Source organism: Eucalyptus grandis, chromosome 11 (assembly GCF_016545825.1).
Source record: "Eucalyptus grandis isolate ANBG69807.140 chromosome 11, ASM1654582v1, whole genome shotgun sequence".
Taxonomy (NCBI): Eukaryota; Viridiplantae; Streptophyta; class Magnoliopsida; order Myrtales; family Myrtaceae; genus Eucalyptus; species Eucalyptus grandis.
Window position 1 is genome coordinate 17580567 of NC_052622.1, and position 22932 is coordinate 17603498.

The window sequence follows — 22932 nt, forward strand, 5'->3', positions numbered from 1 at the left end:
TCCAAGTCGTGCCAAGCACTACTTCCCGTTGGACCAATGATATGAATCACACGTCCAATTACTCCAAATCAGCTAAAAGTACCTTTACCTCGTACGAAAGTTTCACCCAAAACCTTAAAAAACTCTCTCTCTAATCAAAGGTCGCAACCCTAGATCAACCGTCATCGCACTCAACGATAACTGGCAACCTTTGTTTGGGTCGCAAACCAAGTGTAGAGGAGGGAGGGAGAGAGAGAGAGAGAGAGAGAGAGAGAGAGAGAGAATCCTTTTCCCACTTCATGAGATTTTGAGGTGTCACAAAGTCTCTTGCTTGTAATTTTGATTTTCTCGTTGGCTGGACCTATAGAGCTTGACAAACACACACCAAGCAGGTATCATAGATTTCGCATTGGTATATTGCTCTGATATCATCTGTGATTTTTTAAACTAGCATGGTTTTTCCAAGCAAGGTGTTCAACATTTAATGTGCTTTAATCAAGGCCATGAACTTACATAGCTTTTATAGTTAAATTTTCAGACTCATAATCTAGTTAGTTAGAGCTAAAGTATCCCTCAAAGCTCACAAGAAACGTGATTTTTTTTTTTTTTTGCTTTTTTCTAGAATCTAGGCTATCATCTCATGCTAGGGGTGAGTGACTGAGTTAGTTCACAAAGGAACCTATTTGATTCCCAATTTCATAAATTGGGAACCACTCTAATCAATTCAATTCCCAATTTCATACCCCAAATCGGTCGGCTAATCAATTCAATTCCCAATTTCATACCCCGAATCAGTCGGCTCTACCTAAGAACCTAGAACTTGGAATTTCGTTATGGTAGAACTTGGAACTAAATGGATTTTGAATTGGTTTACCCCTAACTCTAAGTGAGTTCTTTTACTCCTTTATAAAATAGAAAATATTCTTTGAAATTAAATAAATTTGACAAATTATCGTCAAGTATAAGGAATTTAATAAAGTGCACAAATGAAAAAAGAAAAAGAAAAGCTTTGGCCAGGCATAATTTCGGCCTTGAATTGGCCGATTCAGTTCTAGGCCAATTCTAGGGTCAACCAGGTTGGTTGCCAATTCCAAAGAAGGAGGAACCGACTCTAAAAAGGTAAATTCTAGGTTCCAAGTCTAAGACACCTTAGCTCCAATTAAGCAATTCTAGAGAAAATTGATTTTTCAATTTCAAGGGCTTGATTAGAAAAATTAAACATTTAATGACGCCGTTAGAAATATGCTAAGGTTCAAGGACGAAGGATAAAAGCGGACAATCCTACCTATATTTTGAAATACTAAACCACAAACCAGTATTAACGGGAGAAAATCAATGGGCCTCGAAACATCGAAGAAGCCCAGGAAAACCGTCGCTTAGTCGGAACTAATCGACCAAATGTAAAACCATCCAACGCCTCCGACCCGTTCCCCCACTTTCTAATCATCACCGTTCACGCTCACAGATATTCCCGCTGGCGAATCCTCGCCGTTCACGTCGCCGACTTCCGATTCTCTCGTCGAAGGCCTGCGAATCCTCGTACCACCTCCATCTGCGAGATCGGAAAAAACCCAACGCCCCCGCTTCCCGTTTCCATCTCCGCCGCCTTCGATGGAATCCCACGGCGACTGCCACTCCCCGACCTCCCCCCAGACGTCCGACGCCGCCGGCTGCACCGCCGCCGCCGCCGGCTCCGGGCACTCCAGCGCCACCTGCGCTAGATGCGGCGGCCCCACCGCTTACCCTACCCCCCCGCCTTCCTTCTCCGGCGTCTCCCCGCCGCCTACCTACCGCCCCATCCGCGCCCCCGCCGTCAACGTGTCGTCGGAATCTCTGTACTCCCAGCAGCAAGCCATCATTCTCGCGCCGGTGCCTCAGTCGCAGAAGGTCCCGATCGTCTCCCCGCCTCATCAGTTCCAAGTCCCCGTCAAGAGAATCCATTCTCCGGAAGACATCCGCCGGTTCCACGACGCCGACGTCTCCAAGAACTTCCTTGGCTTCGTCGTCGCTCTCTCCGAGTCGGTTCGGGGCCGCAAGATTTCGGACTCGTGCCACGAGTCGTCCACCGTGTCCGCGATCGTGTCGATTCTCGACACTCTGGCCCGTTGGATCGAGGAGATTCCTCCGGTCCAGCAAGCCGCGCGTTACGGTAATGTCTCGTACAGGAGCTGGCACGAGCGTTTGGTAGAAACTAGCGAGTCCTTGATGCTCACATTTCTTCCTGACGATCTGCGATCTGCGACGGTTGAGATTGTACCTTATTTTACTGATAGTTTTGGTAATTCGAGCCGTATTGATTATGGCACCGGGCATGAGACCAATTTCGCTGCGTGGTTGTATTGCTTAGCTAGGATGGGAGTCATAAAGGAAGAAGATTACCAAGCTGTAGTGGGTAGGGTTTTTGTGAAGTATCTAGAGTTGATGAGAAAATTGCAGTTGGTGTACTCTTTGGAGCCTGCTGGTTCACATGGGGTTTGGGGTCTTGATGATTATCATTTCTTGCCTTTCATTTTTGGGTCATCACAGTTGATTGGCCACAAGTATATGAAGCCCAAGTCGATTCACAATGAAGACATATTGGAGAACTTCTCCAATGAGTATATGTATTTCTCTTGCATTGCTTTTATTAGGAAGGTGAAGAAGGGACTGTTTGCTGAGCATTCCCCGCTGCTGGATGATATCAGTGGAGTGCCTAATTGGAACAAGGTGAATAGTGGGTTGCTGAAGATGTACAAGGCGGAGGTCTTGGAAAAGGTCCCCATTATGCAGCATTTTCTGTTTGGCTGGCTCATTAAGTGGTACTGATTCCGTCCCTGTTCCGTTTTATGGTGATATACTCTTGGTGAAATTATTATGTGGGTATTTGTATGATAGGAGAATGATCTTGGATGATAGTTTTTACTTCTATTAGTGGATGTGGTGTTGGTATTTAGTGATGTTCTTGCTGGTCTACATATTACCATGTCACAATAATCATTTGATATGCATAGGTGACAAATCTGTTCACCATTTGAACAAGGCATAATTACTCTCATAAAAGTTTCCTTGCCATCTGTAAACATCATTTAACAAGTGCTAGTTATTTTCTGGATTAAATGGTGATTTGTGACTTTTTTGGTATGCAGCAATGGCAATTGATGCTGTTGAAGTGTTAGTCAATGTCGTGTATCATAGTAGTGCATTCACATGGGAATCCTTAGGTCCTGTGCTACTTGAGTCATAGCATAAGCTAATTATATTTGGGTATTGGACTTTACCATCTAGGGTGCAGCGCTTTACTTTGTTACTGTTGCTGCTTCACCTGATTACATGAGACTAAGTTATTTTTTATTTCTATACCGGTATTGAAGATAAAAGTGCAAAATGCCACAAAAATGATTCCATTTTTGGCCTTGTGATATGTGATTAAAGTTGAAATACCATCATGTATCCATGTGTATGCTGGGATCTCTCATGAAGGGTTTCTCAACAATGTTATGTTGAAAATCTGCACTTCTCACTTGCTTTACTTGCCTTCTTCCTAAACTAATTATTATTTACCTGTACGACTGTACTTTTACTAGAAGGATCCGATTTATGTGGCTTTATAGATACATTTGTCCCATTAGTACAGAGTCTGGCGCGTAATATTTTGCTATCTCATTCTGTTTTTAAGTTATGGATATATAAGTTGAATAGATAAGATATGCACAATGCAATTGCATTCATTTCAGGAGGATTATATATTTGTTGAGCATTCTTTACTTTAACATGAAGCAGACTTTGTATCTGACTGTTGGTTATTTCTTTTTGGCTTTCTATAACAATTCATCACATGTATTAATGATTTCTAAGCCCTGTTCCATGTTCATGGTTTCTGCCATGGTTTGAAATAGCTATTAACCTTTTTGAGATATGATCATAACTGGTCTTTATCCAAATAGCTGATCAATGTGAACACATGAGTTTACCATATTAATTCGAATTAAAATCCATGTGGTTGTTGAGATTCTTAGACAGAGAATCTAGTAAGTGCGAATCATCAGGGTCTTACTTGGAGTTAGGATTTTTATGTAGTGTCTTTCAGAAATCGAAATCTAATTGGTATATAAGTCTTTAATTTAGCTACAGCCAATTTTGGATTTTAAAGATTGTCTTTTACTTTGGGTGGTGCACAATTTCTTTGAGTTTGTTTTGCTTGCTAGTTTCTCATCTAGTTTTCGGTTAAGTGTCCCTTTATGTTTAAGCTGCTCCCTTTCATTTTAACACCTGATTATGAGACAAGAGCACCAAAAAGCCCATGGTGGAGTATCAATTCCAACATTCATGTGTAGCCATGCCGCTTATATGACCCCTATGCTGCTTTCAGAATGGTTTCTGTAGATGTAATGGTATCCAGCTCTTTGCTACTGATGAAGAAACCGTGCACTCAATTTCTTATTTCTCTTGGTAGTTGAATTTAATTGACACTGGTAATGAATAAGCAGATGTAGAACCTAGCATGGCAACTTGAAGAGGGTAGTTGAAAAGATGCATTGATATGTCTTGAGCATGCTTTTCCTTTGCATGCGTGGATTCCTAATTTCCTTGACTTTGAGTAACAAGGCAATTCTCTAGTTTGATGATTTTATTGAAATGAGAGTGCTTTTCTGTTGGTACCTAAAAAAGTGTTGATTTTCATAGTGTGCTTAAGTGCTTATATGATCTACATACTAACAACAAACTACTGTAATTATGTTCTGTTGTTATGTCAGTAGGCGTGGGATTTTTCAAATGCTTAAGAGTGAAGAATGTCAACCGGAGCTTTTTAACTGTTTTTGGTTTCTTTTTTCCCAGGGAGTAGATAATGCTTGTTTGCTGGTGCTCCCTGCTGTTCCATAATCTGAAGATATGATTCTAGATACAAACCCACTGAAGAGCAACGAGTAAAAATTGTCTGGTAGTTCGGTTGAGCTGTTCCTACTTTATTCTCTTTACAGCTAGTTGCTTAATCATATGCACAGTTCGTTTATGTCGACTTAAGTTGTTCATCGGATTAAATTTTGAACCTCTGACTTGATGACAGAGTAGATGGACAGCAATTCTTATGATATGATTGGCAATGGCAAGTTTGTCTTTGCAGCTGAGGGGAAAGTAGTTGCTAAGTGTACGTGTGAAGGCAGGTAGTTGAGTTTGAGGTGCCAGCTCCACCAGTAGTCCTTGACTATGATAACCAAGGAAATCTGTGACTCCGCGGTTGGTCCCAATGCTAGACTTTCTAGTATGCTTTGTGTTCATAACCTGGATGTTAAGGTTATCAAAATTTGGACAGTGTGATTTGAGATAAGAGAATTCCCAAATTGCTGGTATTTTTCTCTCGAAGTCGATGTTTGCTTGTGTACAATAGCGCGATGCTAAGGTCCTTTTTAGGGAGGGAGAGCATTTGGTTGCCACGATGCAAATCTGATAGTGTTATACTTTTCCCCATCCTAGAGCGAAAGCCGGAAAAATAGATCAAGTTTAGCCTCGTGATGGACTTTAGAAGTCCAACATTCCTCTGATTGGTGCATTATACTTTATTGACATCAACCTGCCAATCAAAGGACTGGTTGGAGGAAAACATGGTCTTCTCCGATATGATTCCCATCTAATAAGTGAAATATGACAGCACCAGTTTCGACACTCAAGTCATAATCACATGCTGATACATTAATGAAAGAGGAACCTCAAATCCCATGAAAAAGAGTTCGCATCCATTGAGAAGGGAGACATTGCTTGCCAATTGGAAGCATAGCCTCCACACAACCGCCTAGTACCAGCAATTATTATCACGTTGAAGAGAGGCCTCAATTGGAAGGTTTGCAAGAGCTCGTGGCAAGAATCTAAGGGCTTATATATTATGTCGCCTATCGCACAAGTTACGTGTTCCTCACGGTCCAAAAATGATCATTTTTTTTTTTATAGACCACCTCTTCCCTGTAGTCAATAATCCCCAACACGCAATCACTCCGTGATTGAACACGCATCGTGCTTACAAAAGAAAACACGCATACGTGTTTATATATATATATAATATGAGAGATTAACTATGACCCATATATATTAAATTATATATAATGAGAGATTACCCCATGACCCATGAAAATGTCTGTACTCAAAAAACCAAAAACGTGGAAGGGGCGCACATGGGAAGGAAGAAGGGGGACCGTGACACTGAGGCACTTTGCTGTTTTTTTCCCCTTTGAGAACCTGGTCTCGTGACTTGGGGACGGCGTTTGCGTTACTCGGTCCTCGTGTTTCAATCCCCCGTCCACACGCACACACGTACCGTCGCATCGAAACTTGCTTCCTTTTTTCGGGTGAAGAACGATCGATCCCCATCGGAAACCCGGTTCATTCCGGATCCACGAATGCAGGCTTTCATACTCCTGTAGATCTTCATAAATTACGCCGAAAAGAGAAGGAAAAAGAGAGAGGTTGGGGGGGCACCAAATGAGAGCTGGCAAAGTCTTCGGCGGGAGTCAAGCCATGAAGAATAATGACCTTCCCCATTAGCAGGGTTGGGGTAGGTCTTCTTCTCCGAGGTAATTTATTAATCCTTGAATTCAAAGCTCCCCTCAAATTTTCTGTGCTCTCCCTCCCCCCCCCTTTCCTTTTCCTAAGATTCTTTTATTCTTGAAACCTGGATTTTGAGTTTGACCTCCCTCCTCTTCCCTCCCTTCTCTCTTTCTCTGGCTAATCTTGCACGCCACCAACTAGCATTTAAAGCTGTCTTAAATACCAGGTTTGACAGTTCTTGTCTATCGCCATAATAGGGCTGTCCATTTTTGTCCTCCTCTTTTGTTCGCGAGGGGTACAACATCTTCCACCCCTTCCCCACTCCTCCAAATCCATCCACACCTTTTACAAAAGTCCTTTTGATCTCTCTCTCTCTCTCTCTCCCTCTCTACTTTTCTGTTCCCTCGGTCTTCTTGTTTTTACTCTTGCCCTTCCGCTTGTTTGCTGGTGGTTGTAGTGAGAGCTTTTTCGGTAGGTAGCCAAATAACCCCGTCCCCTCCCCTCCCCTCTCTCTCTCTCTCTCTCTCTCTCTCCTCTCCTCTTCCTCTCCTTCTGTGGCGGATATACCGGCGGGCTTTTAGCAGAAACCCAGAGAAAAAAGAAAAAAAAAGCTCAGGCAATTCGAAGGGAGATCTCACTCCTTCTTGGGTACAATCTTTATCTTTTCGCATGCTTGTGTAAAGTCCCTTTTTTTTAATCCTTCCTTTGTCCCTTCCCTCTCTGTGTTCGTGCTCTGCCCGCTGGGTAACCTTGGGCAGAGCAAAAGAAAAATGTTGATAGTTTTCATCTGGGTTCGGTTTGTCGAGCACGGACGTTTTCTTGCACTGGGAAATTTGAGCTCTCAGCTGAAGTGTGACTTCCAGCTTCTTGATTTATCAGCTGAGAATGCAAAGTCTTGATTTTTTTTTTTTTTTTTTTGTACTCTCTTGGCTCTCTCTCTCTCTTCTTCTTCTTCTCTCTCTCTCTCTCTCTGTGGCCTCTAAAAGCAAGAAGATCCCGGGAGAGGTGTTATGGGGTATTTTGTTTCCTTCGTCTCTTGCAGTAGGTCCGCATTTCTTGCTGCGTTACAGACAATTAGCTTGCCTGTCAAGTTCTGTATCTCGATAGATGCTAATTTTGTCTAATTACTTGTTTCAATTATGCAAAGCTCGACTTTTTCTTTTTTTTTCAAGTTCCCGATTTCATCTGGTTGTCGCTCAACTTCTCAAGCTCCATTTTTTTTCCTGTCATTCGGTCAAGAATTTTACTGAGATGTACATGCTTGTTCTTCTTTAGCTGTTCTAGTTGTGATTTGAGTTGAGTGAAATCTCTTTTTAAGAAATTTTTGTCGGAATTGTTCACTTCTTTTTAATTTTTTGTGTCTATTAGACTTTGTCTATGTCCTGTTTTCTCCTATTCCTTTCTGATGAATGAGCGAAGTTATGGAATCTGTTTGCTGTTCATTTGCTTCTGCCCATTTGTTGCCATTTCTTGAATTCGAAGCTTGAACTTTTTGTGTGCATTTTCGTGTAACGTTGTGAAAGACTTGATTTTGAGGTGCTTCTTTCATTCTGTTTTTGTCGGAGGGTCCAGGATAGATGGAGGAGGGAAGTGATTATCGGCGATGGGACGAATTGATACCCGATGCTTTGGGATTAATCTTTAAGAATCTGTCTCTTTATGAGATACTGACCGTAATTCCTAGAGTGTGCAAGTCTTGGGGAAAGGCGGTGGGTGGACCTTATTGCTGGCAGGAGATAGACATTGAGGATTGGAGTAAGGAACGTGGCTGTCCCGACCACATCGATCGTATGCTCCGGATGCTGATCACAAGAAGTGCAGGATCGCTCCGAAAGCTCAGTGTGTCGGGCACTGGTCAATATGATGATGGAATTTTCTCTTTTATCGCCGATCAGTAAGCGAAACCATTCTTTTATTCTATAGTCTATGAATCATCCTTAGAATTGTGACATTCAGACTTTACTAGTACGTGAAAAGAAGTTCTAGGAACAGATGGGTTGTTGTTCTACATAGGGAAAACTTCGGCAACACTTTATCCTGATTTGTAGCATACTTCCATTATCTTAAGTCCTACATCAAACTCTACTGTTGAAGTTGTACTAAATGATGCAATTTAGTGATTTAGATGATTTTAAAGTAAATCTCACGTCAAACATTCCTGAAGGAAGCATTTTTTATGTCCACTTGGATGATAAGAAAATCAGGATGAACTTATTTTAAAGAGCTTGTGATCAATGGCTAGAGTTCATGAATTGTAATGTGTCCTTTCTTTTCCTTGTTGTTGTTGCTAGTGCTGGTTCAGTCCACACATTGCGATTGCCTCGTAGTGAAATAACAGATCCAATAGTAGAAAGCATAGCAGGAAGGCTTTCCGCTCTGAGTTTCTTGGACCTAAGCTACTGCGACAGGATTGGTGCTCATGCCCTCGAAGCCATTGGGAAGAACTGCAAAATGCTTCTTGGTTTGTGCCGGAACATGCATCCAGTAAATACTGCAGGGAAGTCTTCATTGGATGACGAGGCTCATGCCATTGCCTTGAGCATGTCCAGGCTCCGACGCCTCGAGATGTCTTACCACATTGTGAGCACCCAGAGCGTTCTCGAGGTTATATATAGTTGTCCTGAGCTAGAATTTCTAGATTTACGGGGTTGCCACCATGTGGAACTCGATGAGAAGTTCCTCAAAGAAAGGTATCCTAAATTGAAGGTTCTGGGGCCTGATGTTGTGGACGAGTACGAGAGGAATGAGTGGGAGGAGTACTCCGATTTTTCTGATTTCTCTGAGTATTTAGCATGGGAATTTGTGGCTGGAGAAGTTGGAGATTACTATGATAACGAGAGCTTGGATGAGATGTGGGATGATGAAGTGAGGTTGGAAGACCTTGAGCTGAGGTTCTACGAAGGAATCGAAGATGCTGGACTTCATGGTTGGGCCCCATCTCCTTGAGCTTATGTTTGTATGCCCGAACTCTTTTTTCGTATTTGCTGTTTCCTGCATTATCAATATGCTGTTAGCACTGCTACATGATCCATCTATGATGTATGTACATGCTTCTGCAAACTGGTATGTGTTTCCTTCTGGAATGAATATGAAATAGGAATGAATGCCTGGTCTTTGTCCAATGTCAGAAGGGTTCAATGTCACGACTCAGCCTGCAAGAGCAGAAGTAGTTTGAAAATCATTCCCGTATATTTGGCTGAGTGGTTTTTAAGTCTATGCTCCATGGAGACATTGATTTCAATTAGGATATTTGTTTCAGTGGGCAAGCTTTTGTAGTGCCCCATTTCCGTCGGTGAGCAGCTGATGGTGTGCTTAGTGTATTTATCGAGTCACTGTGTTTACTATGACTATTGTCCAAGATGCTATTTGTAGTTTTGTATTCGTATTTAACAAGTCTGAAACGACATTTAGACTCTCAATCCTTTTAAACACAGAGTGGATTTATCTTTACGTGTCCATTTTCCACATAACTGCTGCCCCATATTTCTCGCCCTCTCCATCAATTCACTACTCTCAAATGGTTCATTGAGCATGAGAATGGTTTATGGTATGTGTATTCCATGGCATGCCAACCATGTATTGCTGAACTTTGTGATATGACTCAATAGCATAGGTTGCTGAGGGACTAGAAAAGCACATCGAGTCCTTTCGCTGATGTCTTAATCGGTGCAACTATTATGCTGAACTCATAATGTGGATGTGCATCCCTCCGGTGCTCGATCTGTCCTCTTTAAGTTCAGGAGCTTACCAAGCTGTTGATTATTCATTTGAATGTGAAAACTTAGAGCACAGGTGTTCCATTTCTCAAGTACGCATGTATATGGCTGAGATTTGGGACTAGATCCCATCCAGTTGTTACCAGAGCAGATCATTGGCCATGCTTGAGCGGAGACAGAGAGGAGTTGGGACAATCTCTTGTCTCTAGCAACCTGAATATTCGCAGATATTGTTCTTTTTAAGGTATTTCCTGTTCATAGTGGATGAGCAGGAGTGTCCTCTTTTTCTTTTGATTTACTGTATACCCAACTTGGCTCTGAAGTCACATGATCACATGTGATAATGACTTTGGATCCTGCAATCTTGCAATTCACAAAGCATGTTAAGACGAGATTTTGTGTTTGGCCGCTCAAGAGATAGAATAAATCCGATCTTGAACCTGGTGTAGCACGTGCTCTGCTTGATCCCAGCATAGAAAACTACAAGAAAAAAAGGAGGAAAGGACTCGCACCATCGGTTCTTGGATTTCTTTGCCGTGACGGTGTGATTGATGAGTACCATTCTTTGTCTGCTTTTGTCTACTTTTCGCTTGAACTGTTGGATGCAACTACAGCAGTTTGGGATTTACAGAGATTAGAAGGACATTGAAGTTGTCCCAAGTATGTATTGAGCGATGGATTGTCGCTATTGCCAATGTCTAGCTACCCGCCATCACGAAGGACTGTAGATTTTCTTCTATAAAATCAATCCCGGTCTGCAAGGGTCAATGATCGCTTGTGCTGGCCTGACGGCCGTCATATTGTTGACCCAACAACGCTGCAATCAATGATCACTAAACTAGCCACTAAACGACCGTCACTGCTGTCATCACTCAATAATTTTCAACATGACCGACCTAGCCACCGTCGTTAGGATGATGAGCTCAAGCGGCTCCAACGCAAACGCCCAAAGCGAAACATTACTAACAAGGCTCGTGAGCACAGCTCGAGCTGCGCGTTCAGATACCATCAGGCTCGACATCGACTCAGTTTAGTATTCAAGCTACTCAGAACAGTATGCATCTTGTTCAGTTCCAAACACAACACATATTATCTTCTGCTGCTACAAAACTACATCATTATCAGATATGCTGTTTCGAAAATATGGAGATCAGGAACTCAAGTGAACTTTTTCTGCTTTTGCCTTCACATGTTATTCGAGAAGTCAATGGATGGTCCCCCTCTATACCCAAGAACAAACAAGAAATACCCATGCCTCCTGGCGATGCACTCGTAGTACCAGCAGGGGGGGAAAGAAACAGGTCGAGTGAATTAAAATCACATGCGCAGTTCAAATTGCCAAAATATCGAAAAGCATGTCCCGGGTGGGGCCCGCTCGCGATCCCCGTGTCGGTGGTCCATTAGATCCGGATCCGGGCAAGTAATTCCCGAGGCACACTGTTTCAAAATCGAAATGCCAAGTACAATTATTGATAGGAAGATTAGCAAGCCCAGCATTTTTTTTTCCTACCTTTCTCGAGTAGATTTTGGGTGGGGGGCAATCAGGAATTTGGATGCATTGTAATTTGAAAGTTGCAACTTGATTCCTTTAACACCCATGAATTGCTTTGATCTGTGTCACTGTTGGGTATTCCATGGATTTTCGAGAAATTGTCGAGAAGGTTAATAATATCGTTTGGTCTTTATAATTCCCCTTTCCCTGCAAGGTTGATGATGAGAAAACTTGAGGAATTCTTAGCATACTGGACAATTTCATACTCAACTACCGACTGGAGAAAGGACTTGACAGTAAAAACTGCTGACTTTCTTTAGTTTTATCACAAAAGAGTATCATATGATCAGAGATTTCTTTTACATGTCTCCTGACTTGACCACCACTACTGCCTCAACCTTTAGAGCTTGTTTCATAACGCTTTTGTTCTCGATAACAATTTCTAATTAAAAATAATTTTTTTTATTCTATTCTCGGGAATGATTTTTAAGTATTTTAAGTCGTTTGGTAACAATCTAAAATTTCAATTGCCGAAATAAAATTATGTTTGATACCGTGCTCAAAATTTCTACTTCAAATCATTTTATTTTAATATTTAAATAATTTTATTACTTTTTTTCCTTTTTTTTTTTCTTTCTTTCTCTATTCTTCTTCTTCAAGTGGCTAGTCACCGGCCTTGGGATGATCAACGACTGGCTAGACAAGGGCCGGCAATCTCACCAGAGCGTCGTCAGCCCTCGGCGAGGCCGACCCTTGTCGATCGAGCCTCAGTGGGGCTGGCTAAGCCTCATCAGTGGTTAGGCTTGCCTCCCGCGAGCTCGAGAACCTTACCTTGGCACGGCGAGCCTCCGATGACCTCGTCGGACCAATTGCCGACGGCCCGCAGCAGACGGCCACCGTGGCGGTGGCAGTAGATGAAGAAGAAGAAAATGGAAGAAGCATAAGAAAAAAAGAAAATAAAAAGAGAAAATATGGGCTTGATTCTAAAATTGTTCAAGAAATAAGAATTAACTTTTTTTTTTAATTTTTAATTCTGTTCCAAATTTACTTCCGGAAACTTCCAAAAAAAAAAAAATTTATTCTCAGAAAACAAAAGAATATAAAATTTTATTATTTGGCCGGTTACCAAATATGGGCCTTAGCTGCTGGTGAGAGAGGTCACCTATCTACACTCTCCTTCACTTTTTTTTGTTGAAATATAGTTATATCTGTCTGAATCTTCCCGGAAATCGCATGTTTCTGACAACATCTCCTCCAAAAGATGGGAAACAGTCTGCTGTCTATGGCTCCCTGAAGCTCATCTCACAGCCACAGCATATGCAATCTTGTAAGAAGTTCCAGGGTTAAACTTTTTTATGCTCGTGGCGTGGAGTTTTAAGTTCGTGTCGGCAAGAGGCTTGAGTAGAGAGACCGAGACGACCTTAAAATTCGTCTTCCAAGATTTCTTTGTTTCGCGTGCTAGGCGATTTTGATTTTCTGCAGAAGGTCTCTTTCTTCATGACTGTTTCTAATTGAACAAGAAACTCGTGCGACGCTCATCTCCATGACGTATAGACGGTGGCGAATTTCCTAATCCAACTCGGAAAGCCAAATACCGACGGACCTGGACAAAGTGCATGCACATTCTTTCTTTTATATTAGTGGCCCAAAGAACATCGAAAGAGTATACAGCAATCTTTGTTATATTATCAGACGACTACTCTAAAGCTAAAAACATGAAGCGTCCATCTGACCTACCAGTCTTTATTCCCAGAGCCGATTAACAACACAAAGCCAAGCAAGAAAGTACTGCTCTGGCATACGAGTGATTAGGTCGGACCAACCGGTGCCAAGATACTCCTCCCTGTTTATTGAAAATATGAACTCATGTACCAGAGAAAAAGCACTAGTAGTAGGAGTCTTGAAGACAAAAGAGCACTATAGCAGAGTGGCCCAAGAAAAGAACTATATTAGGCAAGAACCGACGAAAAGAACACCAGCCTAGGCAATTGGAATCGAGCTTTCTATAAGTGAAAAAAAACTTCATGGTACAATCATACAAGCCGTGCTGTACCCAAAATCGAAGCTTTTGACACGCAAACCCCCTTCCTTTCGAGGCGAATGATTGAATAACTCGACTTTAGCACCTTCAGCGTTCGAGCCACTGTCATGCCAAAAGGAAATTGTAATCGTGCTGTCTTGCCTTTGACGCTGGCAAGAAGTCTGGAGAGAACCTGTCTGAAGGTCTTCAACAGAAGATGTTGCAGTTAGGCCTACAGCTCTAAATAATCCTAGCCCAACATACAATTCAAAACATTTACGGCATTTCTAATCATGACAGTTACCACTCGAGATTTCTGTTGTTTGATGTGCATAGAGTTGCCTATACTAGAGCGAGAGACGAACAAAGGATTTCAAAGGATGTTACTGGATGCATTTGCATTCGACAGCATCCCGATAGATGATTCCAATGAGTTTCGCGCATGATTTAAAATCTCATATGTGCCAATAGCGCCTCCATCGTTGCTCGCGTCGCGCGAAGCCGAGGTCTTCTACTTTGTCATGGCTTTTGGACTCCTGATCATCAGCCCTAGCCCTCAAATTCAAAAGAAGCTGCTCTGCCCTGTGTCATGTATTGGTCATCTGTCGAGGTGTATCGACGTATAATCCACGGCAGAAGAAGGCGACGTGTTGAATATTTATATATAAATCTTCTTTCCCTGGCCGGTACGTGACATGAACATGTTCCCCCCCATTAAAGAAGAGCGGTCAATAATCAACAAGACACTTTTCGGTCAAACGCACGAAGGACCGCTACCAAAAAGTGGAGACGCCCCCAATCATTTCTGGCAAGTGCGCGTTACGTTCCATGATCAAATTTCCTTCGCACCCTTTCGACCATCCTCAATTTGCTGAGTTCTCTTTTTTCACAATCCGAAAGGGAAAGGGCGACTTTTTTTTAGCTTTCCAACGAATGCTGTTGCCAGATTTTATGTCAAATCAAAACGTTTATTTCATAAAAAAAGAGCCCAAACCATCAAGAACATCGCCTCCCCCCCCATGACAGAACATAGACCAAACAAATACAGCCACGAAAGAGCTAGAAACGAGGACGAGAGAGAGAGAGAGAGAACACAGGCCTTCCAAGATCCTCCTCGGCCTCGCCGGCGGCTACCTCGACTCCTCTCGGCCTCTCCAACCACCCCCCGTCTCTCGATCTCCTCCCCTTCCGGCCTCGACCTAGCCCGTGCCGCGCATCCCTCATGCCGGAAGAATTAGCGCATCGGCAAGACCTCCCGCGCATCGCAGATCGTTGGTTCTCACAAAGTTCATGCCAATGCTATGATTCAACATCGTAGGTTTTTACGAACGATGGTATCGATGAGTTCTAACTGGTGAGTACAAACCGATGTGTCGGATAAGTACGAATAAAGTGGCTAGCAAAAGGGGTTCGGTTCGTTCGGTGGGTCATCATTTCTTCTCCATCTTTTAATATTGCATTTGATAATTGATGAAAACCTCTTGACTTTTGGGACCCGGCAGCGTGCGCCTCTTTGTTCCTAAGGAATAAATTTTGCCCACCATCAAAAGCTCCAAAGCGTGCTTGCCCATCTTTGCTTTGTAGTCAACTTAAATTTTGCCTTTTTATGTTCCTTCCAGCGCTCGGAATTAGGTTCTCTAATTCTTTTTTTTTTTAAGTTTTCAATTTGATTAAAACCGTCTTGGGGATTGTGATGTCCTTCGCTCCAGTAGTGACGCGTGAGCGGTAACTCCAATGTGCATCCACGTAAACTACGGTACAAAGAAGAAAATTCAAATTGAGATTAGCATATTCCATAATTGACATTCCGTTTCTCCCCCTTTTTCACCTTGTCCCTCCCTCGAGTAAGGATATCCATTATCCATTTCTCTCCCTCTGCCACGCTCGAGTTATTGTTGTTCCTCGTTGCGTCGTCACTGACTCTTCAATTTCGACACACTTCGACCGTCATTTATATCTTCTCTTGTTTCTTCGACCGTTAAGTGGAGGTGACAGGACGCACCCCTATTTATGGACACATCAAAGTTCTTTTTCAAGCATGAGCAACAATGAATCGCAAAAAATTTAATCACTTTAACAAAACTGTTGTAATGTAAACATGAAGGATATATATATTTAGCAAAGTAATAATAGCATAAATGATCTATATTGTTCATGAACTTTTAATTTGCAAATTCCTAAATTTTTGAATTTGTTTAATATGATTTATGTATTATTAATAAATATTCAATGTAATTTTTAAAATACATGAAAATATTTAAAAGTTAAGAGCTCACATTGAAGATTAGATCAAAGTTTAGGAACTGCATCAAGAATTTAAATGTCGAACCAGACTTCAATGATCATATTTTGATAAATTAAATATTCAAAGTCGACGTTACAAATCGGACCAAACATCAGGCACCGCCCGTGCTATTTCCCCTCGTAGCGAAATTTAAGACCTTTTGACCCCAAAAAAGAACCAGCGATTAATACGGTGTCGCCTGTGGGGTCCCCTCTGTTGGGCCCCACTGAAACCCAAGCGAGCGCCCCGTCCATTATTCACGTTCGTTAAAAAAAAAAAAAAATTGCAAAAAAAATGGTCCAATCTTGAAATCCCAAAAATGCCCTCGAAAAAAAAAAAAAAAAGGAAAAAGCCCGAAAAAAGAAAAAAAACCTTTCGAATTTTCAAAGTCAAAACAAACCAACGGCAACACGTCCCCCTCCCCCTTCTCTCTCTCTCTCTCTCTCTTCCTTTTTTCTGTTTCATCTTCCCCGTGCTGGCCAGCTCAGCACCGCCTCCCCACCTGCCGAACAAAACAAACTCCCCCCAAGATCCGACGGCTCTCCTTCCGTCCCACTCCTCCCCACCCAAGCCCCCGGCCCCGAATCCGACGGCTCTCCTTCCGTCCTCTCTCTCTCCACCACGTAATTATCGCCCCCACTCCCTTCCTTTAACTCTCCCCCTCCATCTCTCTCTCCCTCCCTTCCTCCCTCACTCTCTCTCTCTCTCTCTCTCTAAACCCGACGCGATTTTCGAATCCGACCTCCCTCGACAACCCTCTCCGATGGCCGCCGCCGCACCGCCGCCGTCCTCGCCGCGCGAGGAGTACGTGTACATGGCGAAGCTGGCCGAGCAGGCGGAGCGCTACGAGGAGATGGTGGAGTTCATGGAGAAGGTGTCGGCCGCCGCCGCCGACGCCGAGGAGCTCACCGTCGAGGAGCGCAACCTCCTGTCGGTCGCCTACAAGAACGTGATCGGGGCCCGCCGCGCCTCCTGGCGCATCATCTCCTCCATCGAGCAGAAGGAGGAGAGCCGCGGCAACGAGGACCACGTGGCCGCGATCCGCGACTACCGCGCCAAGATCGAGGCCGAGCTCTCCAAGATCTGCGACGGCATCCTCGGCCTCCTCGACACCCGCCTCATCCCCGCCGCCTCCGTCGGCGACTCCAAGGTCTTCTACCTCAAGATGAAGGGGGATTACCACCGCTACTTGGCCGAGTTCAAGACCGGCACCGAGCGCAAGGAAGCCGCCGAGAGCACCCTCACCGCCTACAAAGCCGCTCAGGTTTGTCCCCTTCCCTTGGGCATTCCTTCGCGCTGTCGATGATGATTCATTTTTATTTTTTGTTTTTTTGATTTTGTCGAAAACTCGGGGCTCAGATTTGAATGTGCTATTCTGGATCTGGTTGGCGTGAGGCGCTTGGACCTGATTGGCTTGTGTGGGGTGCAAATTACGTGCGATGTTCAATTGATTGCGTCTTGCCTTCTGCGTGATGATTTGTTGTTGGGAAAAATGTGGGTTGCTGCTTCGAATTATAGCTATTGGAACTTTCCGCTGTCTCTGTATTTTGTGCGAGATATCGGTTTTGCTTCGCGGTTGTCTTTTTTAGATCCTGATTCTGATTCTTCTAACTACCTTTGATGGAACTGGTGCCTATGCATCTAATTCGGAAGGAGGGCATTGCGTTCGTTCTTCTGTGAGATAAAGCAAGGAATGATTATTCCCCCTGTTTTGTTCTGTTTTTAATAGTTGCGCACATTTCATTCGATGGACATGGAAATATAGAGAAAGCCAACTGCAGTTTCTCACAGAGAGAGTGCAGTTACCTGTTTATACGAATCACAGGTTGCATAATTAGCAAAATGAATGCCAGTTGGCCTGCTCACGATATGAACTAACTTACAAACTTCTCAAGTTCAAACAATCCCTGACCCAATTTGCTACCCATCATAGGATCTGTTGCCGGTTATCTTTCATGTCATGCTTGGCCTAACGCTATGGCTTGTTTGCAGGATATTGCCAACTCTGAACTGGCTCCTACTCACCCAATTCGGCTTGGGCTGGCTTTGAACTTCTCTGTTTTCTACTATGAGATTCTCAACTCCCCCGACCGTGCTTGTGGTCTCGCTAAACAAGTAAGAAATTGCAATCTATGTTTGTATTCTTTGCACTGTCTTCAGTCTTTTAAGTGCTGATTCATTTTATTTTTTAAACCCCTGTGCTCTGTAGTGAAGTTTCTTATCTCCAAAACCTATGTAAATTACAAAGATGGAGTGATGGAGTTAAACCAGATATTACGATGCTTTAATTCTGCTCAAGCCTAGCCTAAAGGAACGGTTCCAATTCATGTATGATGTCCCTTTTGTTTATGCATAAATCCTCTCTCTTTTGCAGGCCTTTGATGAAGCAATTGCTGAGTTGGACACTCTTGGTGAGGAATCCTACAAGGACAGCACTTTGATCATGCAGCTTCTCAGAGATAACCTGACCTTGTGGACATCCGACATGCAGGTGCTCATCTATGACCTTTGATGAATGTGATACAATTTACACGTGGGATATTAGATATGCACAGCTTTTTTCAATGGTTCAACTGTTTGTATATGACAATCTCTGTTTATTTCTCAGGATGATGGAGTGGATGAGATCAAAGAAACAGCCAAGGCTGATGAGCAATAGTGATGTCTCAGCTGCTCATCAATATCCGTATAGAAGCTACCCTCTTATCTGTTTTTTAACTGGGGAAGATTGCTGGCTACTGATTCATGTGCAATTCTGGGTTTTAGGCTCGTTGTCTCTATAACAGAATTCTGGTGTTGCTTGTCTTATCGAAGTCTTATGTATTTCCAAATCACTCTTATTTCTCTTGGATTCTTAATGCTTCAATATCTCAATTGAACACGATAAAAGGCCTCCATGTCTATGCAGATTGTTGCCTACTTTCATGATGGCCTATGCTGTCTCAGCCGATGGGCTTGACTGATTTATCTGTTCTGGTTGTTATTTTCAGTTGTGTTAGAAGGGTATTTGGCAATAGATGTTCTGTGAAGGTTGACACCAGGGGATAATCGTTTGATTTTACGACCAGACAAATGAATTAATGCGTGAAGTTTGATTGCTTTGGTTCCCAGCATTTTGCTGTAGATATTTACCTGCGCTCGGGAGAGGAGGCCGTGCTGCCCCTTCCTCGATCTCGAGATATGACATCAAGGGCTCAATTATCTATTGTCTCGGATGATTTCTTGCCTGCCATCCCTGGTGAAATGATGTCGTGATGAATGGTTTTAGGAGATGGACTGGTACGTAGTTAGGATTTAGGAAATCGTTACTGCTTTGATAACGTATGAGTAGAGGAGTGTTTAGAGTCAAAGAATTGGTAATTCCAATATGATCAGTGAACAATTTATCGAGATTTCAGTCGACGGATGATCTTATCGTTCGGTAAGAAAGCTGTGCAATGACTTCCAAAGAGAATCGAGGAAACGCCTAGTCGCTAAAATTGAAGACTCGTGTTTATATGTTTCTGGAGCTAAGAGGGTCATTGGTTGAACGTCGATATTCGCCAAGTGCATGCTGACTCGAGAGTCGATGAATCCAATTTAGGACTTTTGATGTCGCCAAATGCGTGCAGACTCTAGAATCGATGAATCCAATTTAGGACTTTTGATGTTCTCTCCCAAATCCGCTGATGGCATGAGACGTACAAAAATCGATGCATAACGTCCGTGGTGTCACAGAAAATCAAGTCTCCACTCTATGTCCGAGTCAAGCTGCATATGCTCAGAAGATCGATTACCGGAAAAGAGCCAGCATAAATCTTTCCCTAGCGTCATTTGGCTTGAAGCATAGAGAATAGACATAGTGAAGACCCACCAAAGACATTTCTCATAAAGCTTACAACATAAAAAATTAGGGAAAGGCTGAATTTATCGATCAAAAGCTTTATCTCTTATCCCATGGACAATCTATAAAATATCTAATATTGGGTTATCTAGCTTTCTAACTATTTCGAAGCTTCTCGCAAGTCATGAGGTGCCTTCCTGGCCGTAACTCTTATCTTTAACTTCAGCTACGCTTTCAGCCAAACTTGGCTTATTGTTGACAAAGGGGTTAGCGTAAACCTCACGGTTTCTAAGGTTTCATGCTGTGCGTGTATCCGTCTCTGACTCTTGTTCATGCGTTGAAAACCAACGACAGGTAAAGTTGGTGAACTCTCATGATCTTTACCTACTTTATGCGATCTTAACAAGATGTTAAACAATCGAATTTGTACAAGCATTCAATTGGACAAGACTGCATTGCTCAAGCAACCATGATGGTGGCCTTGGTATTAAAGATTAATCAGAGAAAGTCAAGTTACAGCAAAATCTGCAGAGGATGTTTACAAAGATCTCACTTCTTGAGTGGCCATTTAGTATTGCCGCATCATCATGCGAATAAGTTCCTGTAAAACCGATCTTGCATTCCCGGCAAATTCTTGTCTAGACCAGGTCGGCAAGTGGAGTGACCTCAGCTGTAGCAGGGCTCAAGGTCCGTTTGTCTCCCGACCAAGATCACTGGCTGTGTGATATACTTGGTCCTAAACACACCCAATCAACAGCTTTTCTTACGTATTAATTGTTATTAGTTTGAAAGCGGGCTTAACTCACAATGGAGAAAAGTAAATTTTGGGGGTTGGTAGAGCCGGTTCAAAGGGTAAGGTAGACCTAAGAAGACGTTGACAGGAACCAAGAAAGGTGAAAGAACACTTTCATTACAGAACAACACTCAGCAAAGAAGATATAATTTCATACTTGAAGTTCAAGGAATTGAGATGATGCAAAGAGATTCGAGTTTTATGACAAGAGACATTACACTGAACTGGCGCCTGCGATTGAGCACTGCATTGTTGGGTGCTGGCAAAGCCAGGAGCTTCATAGCATAAATGGTTTTACGTGAATTTGTGGCGGCAATTTAGACCAAGAGCACAATACGCAGATGGATATAAACACTGAGTTCCTGAGGCTTTGCATTTCGCTAATTTCCTTACGGTTCTGCAACATTCTGAAGGACCTGCCCTTCAAATGCGCCTTATTAGAATAATGTCCAAGTGCATGCAAGCATATAAGAGCAGTTGCAACATTAGAAAGGCTAACATGAACTAAAGTCCATAATCCTCCATAGACAGCAACAACTCAGCCTTCCTGAAACCTAATAATATCTGGAAGTCCACGATGTATTGTCACATCTAGTTAATAGAGCCCTTCATATCCCACCCCGTGCTGTCGTAGCGCAAGAGGCAAAGGTGCAAATCAGACCGAACATAGTCAAGCACGAGTGAGTTCAATCCTTAGAAGAATAATTGATCATTAACAAGGACAAATCTGACAACTACAAAGAACATATCTGTGTAATGATATTTAGCCAGACCAAATTGTCTTTTGGCATTCATTTACATATTGACTGGACAGTGAAAGACTTTGCACTCCCCCACCACTGATCTGAACCACCTTTGTATCCTCAAAAAATGATCAAGAACCAGAAACACCAAAACTACACCAAGAAAGAAATCCTCTTTTGTCCTTAAAACTTACCAGCAAAAAAATATACCTCTCAATCAAAGCCCTCTGTGTTTGGGGCTCTGCACCGGCGCTGGCGAGAGCGGGAACTGAGGACACCCCAATTGTCCCGACATAGGCGAAAACAGCAGGCCTGGCGAAAGTAGGGGGTGCGGCGACCGCGGCGAGTTTAAGCACCCGAAAGGCAGGGGTGACGACGGAAGCTGAAACAGCGGCTGCTGAGGCGACATGGACGGAGGAGGTAGGATACCCTGCTGTGCTGACACAATCTGCTGTGGTGGCGGCTGCGGCTGCGGCTGCGGCTGAGACGGTGGCGGAGCTAAGCTGCTCCACCATGGCGAAACAAGTGGTGATAAAGGCAAGAATCCAGAGAACTGGTCAGGTTGCGAGCCGGCGGCCAACGCCGACCTCTGGAGGCTCCGCATATAGGCGGAGACCGGCGATTCAGCAGGCAAGTTGACAGATGGAAACGGTGGCAGTGGCGACGGCGGCGATACCAACCGTGCCATCGGATTGAACCCACCATCCGCCCCAGGATTTGCGCCTACGGCAGCGGCGGCAATACGGGTGTCCGGGTTCACTGCAGGCAACTTCTCTGGGACAACGCCGTTGAGAAGCGGCGGTGGCGGGCGGCTGCCGAGGTGGGCCAGGGGCGGAGGGCGGATTCTCTGGAGGCGGGAGCTCGGGGGCTTCGGATGCTGGATAGGCGGCGGCGAGGAGAGCCTGTCGTGGGCGGGGGAGCCGGTGAGCTTCTGGACGACCTCCCGGAACTCGCTCTTGCTGATGTTGTACACCGGCGGCTGCGGCTGCTGCGGCGGCGGAGGAGGAGGGTGGTCGAGGCTGTGGTCAAAGGAGGACCTTTTGGCGGTGGGTTTGGAGATCTTGTGGGACAGTTTGTTGAGGTGCTTCAGATAACCGTCGCTTATGTTCGTGGGGGCAGTGGTGGTGATTGCGGAGGAGCTGCTACTGGTGGTGGAGTCACTGGACGAGTGGCAGCTTTTGTCCATCTTTCGTGGATCTCTCTCTCTAGATCTCAGTGATCAGATATGTCATTCAAAAGAAGATGAAAACAAGAAAAGGATGACACCCTCTATCTCTCTCTCCCCGTGACGCTGAGGGGGAAGTTCAAGTCATGGCTTCCTTTTTCATATTCGTAGATATCCTCGAGATGTGGCAGATGACAGAGATGACAGTCAAAGGGAGATGAGCACGAAGACGATGACAGCAGCAATGATGACAAAATAACATTCAAAAGCTCGGGAATAAAGGGGTAGGGTTGAATGGCCTTTATCTACGGAAGGAGGGTTTCTGGATGAAAGACTGCAATCACCATCTTGGAAGGGAAAAGAAGGAACCCGTCTTTTATCCATACGGAAGGGAAGAGAAG

The 22932-nt window shown here is 43.7% G+C and overlaps 4 protein-coding genes across 11 annotated transcripts; 3 read left to right on the top strand and 1 right to left on the bottom strand.

Annotated features, from left to right (window-relative positions):
- The first annotated feature begins 1363 nt into the window (after positions 1 to 1363).
- Positions 1364 to 5319, top strand: LOC104416081 (serine/threonine-protein phosphatase 2A activator). Of its 3 annotated transcripts, none has more exons than XR_720543.3 (3): positions 1364 to 2777; positions 4795 to 4897; positions 5024 to 5319. XR_720543.3 is itself a non-coding variant. In XM_010027522.3 (2 exons), exons 1-2 carry the CDS (start codon positions 1591 to 1593, stop codon positions 4799 to 4801), a joined length of 1194 nt encoding a protein of 397 aa, XP_010025824.1. In that variant the 5' UTR covers positions 1365 to 1590; the 3' UTR covers positions 4802 to 5306. The 3 variants fall into 3 exon arrangements, 1 of the variants encoding a protein (XP_010025824.1); XR_720544.3 differs by having other exon boundaries at positions 5029 to 5319; XM_010027522.3 differs by having other exon boundaries at positions 1365 to 2777; positions 4795 to 5306.
- An 807-nt stretch (positions 5320 to 6126) lies between these two features.
- LOC104416099 (F-box protein FBW2) lies at positions 6127 to 9914 on the top strand. 5 transcript variants are annotated; one of them, XM_010027553.3, is made up of 3 exons: positions 6127 to 6521; positions 8061 to 8389; positions 8787 to 9441. In XM_010027553.3, the coding sequence occupies exons 2-3, from the start codon at positions 8073 to 8075 to the stop codon at positions 9439 to 9441; spliced, it is 972 nt and encodes a 323-aa protein (XP_010025855.2). In that variant the 5' UTR covers positions 6127 to 6521; positions 8061 to 8072. The 5 variants fall into 5 exon arrangements, with proteins under 5 accessions (XP_010025855.2, XP_010025861.2, XP_010025847.2 ...); XM_010027559.3 differs by having other exon boundaries at positions 8068 to 8389; XM_010027545.3 differs by lacking the exon at positions 6127 to 6521 and adding an exon at positions 6662 to 7143.
- Positions 9915 to 16666: 6752 nt separating this feature from the next.
- On the top strand, positions 16667 to 19023 carry LOC104416141 (14-3-3-like protein). Its single transcript, XM_010027577.3, has 4 exons — positions 16667 to 17271; positions 18000 to 18122; positions 18382 to 18498; positions 18616 to 19023. Exons 1-4 carry the CDS (start codon positions 16771 to 16773, stop codon positions 18664 to 18666), a joined length of 792 nt encoding a protein of 263 aa, XP_010025879.1. The 5' UTR covers positions 16667 to 16770; the 3' UTR covers positions 18667 to 19023.
- Positions 19024 to 20719: 1696 nt separating this feature from the next.
- Positions 20720 to 22932, bottom strand: LOC104416151 (VQ motif-containing protein 9). Of its 2 annotated transcripts, none has more exons than XM_010027593.3 (2): positions 21577 to 22932; positions 20720 to 21039 (listed from the first exon to the last, which is right to left on the bottom strand). In XM_010027593.3, the coding sequence occupies exon 1, from the start codon at positions 22550 to 22552 to the stop codon at positions 21584 to 21586; it is 969 nt and encodes a 322-aa protein (XP_010025895.2). In that variant the 5' UTR covers positions 22553 to 22932; the 3' UTR covers positions 20720 to 21039; positions 21577 to 21583. The 2 variants fall into 2 exon arrangements, with proteins under 2 accessions (XP_010025895.2, XP_010025887.2); XM_010027585.3 differs by having other exon boundaries at positions 21561 to 22932.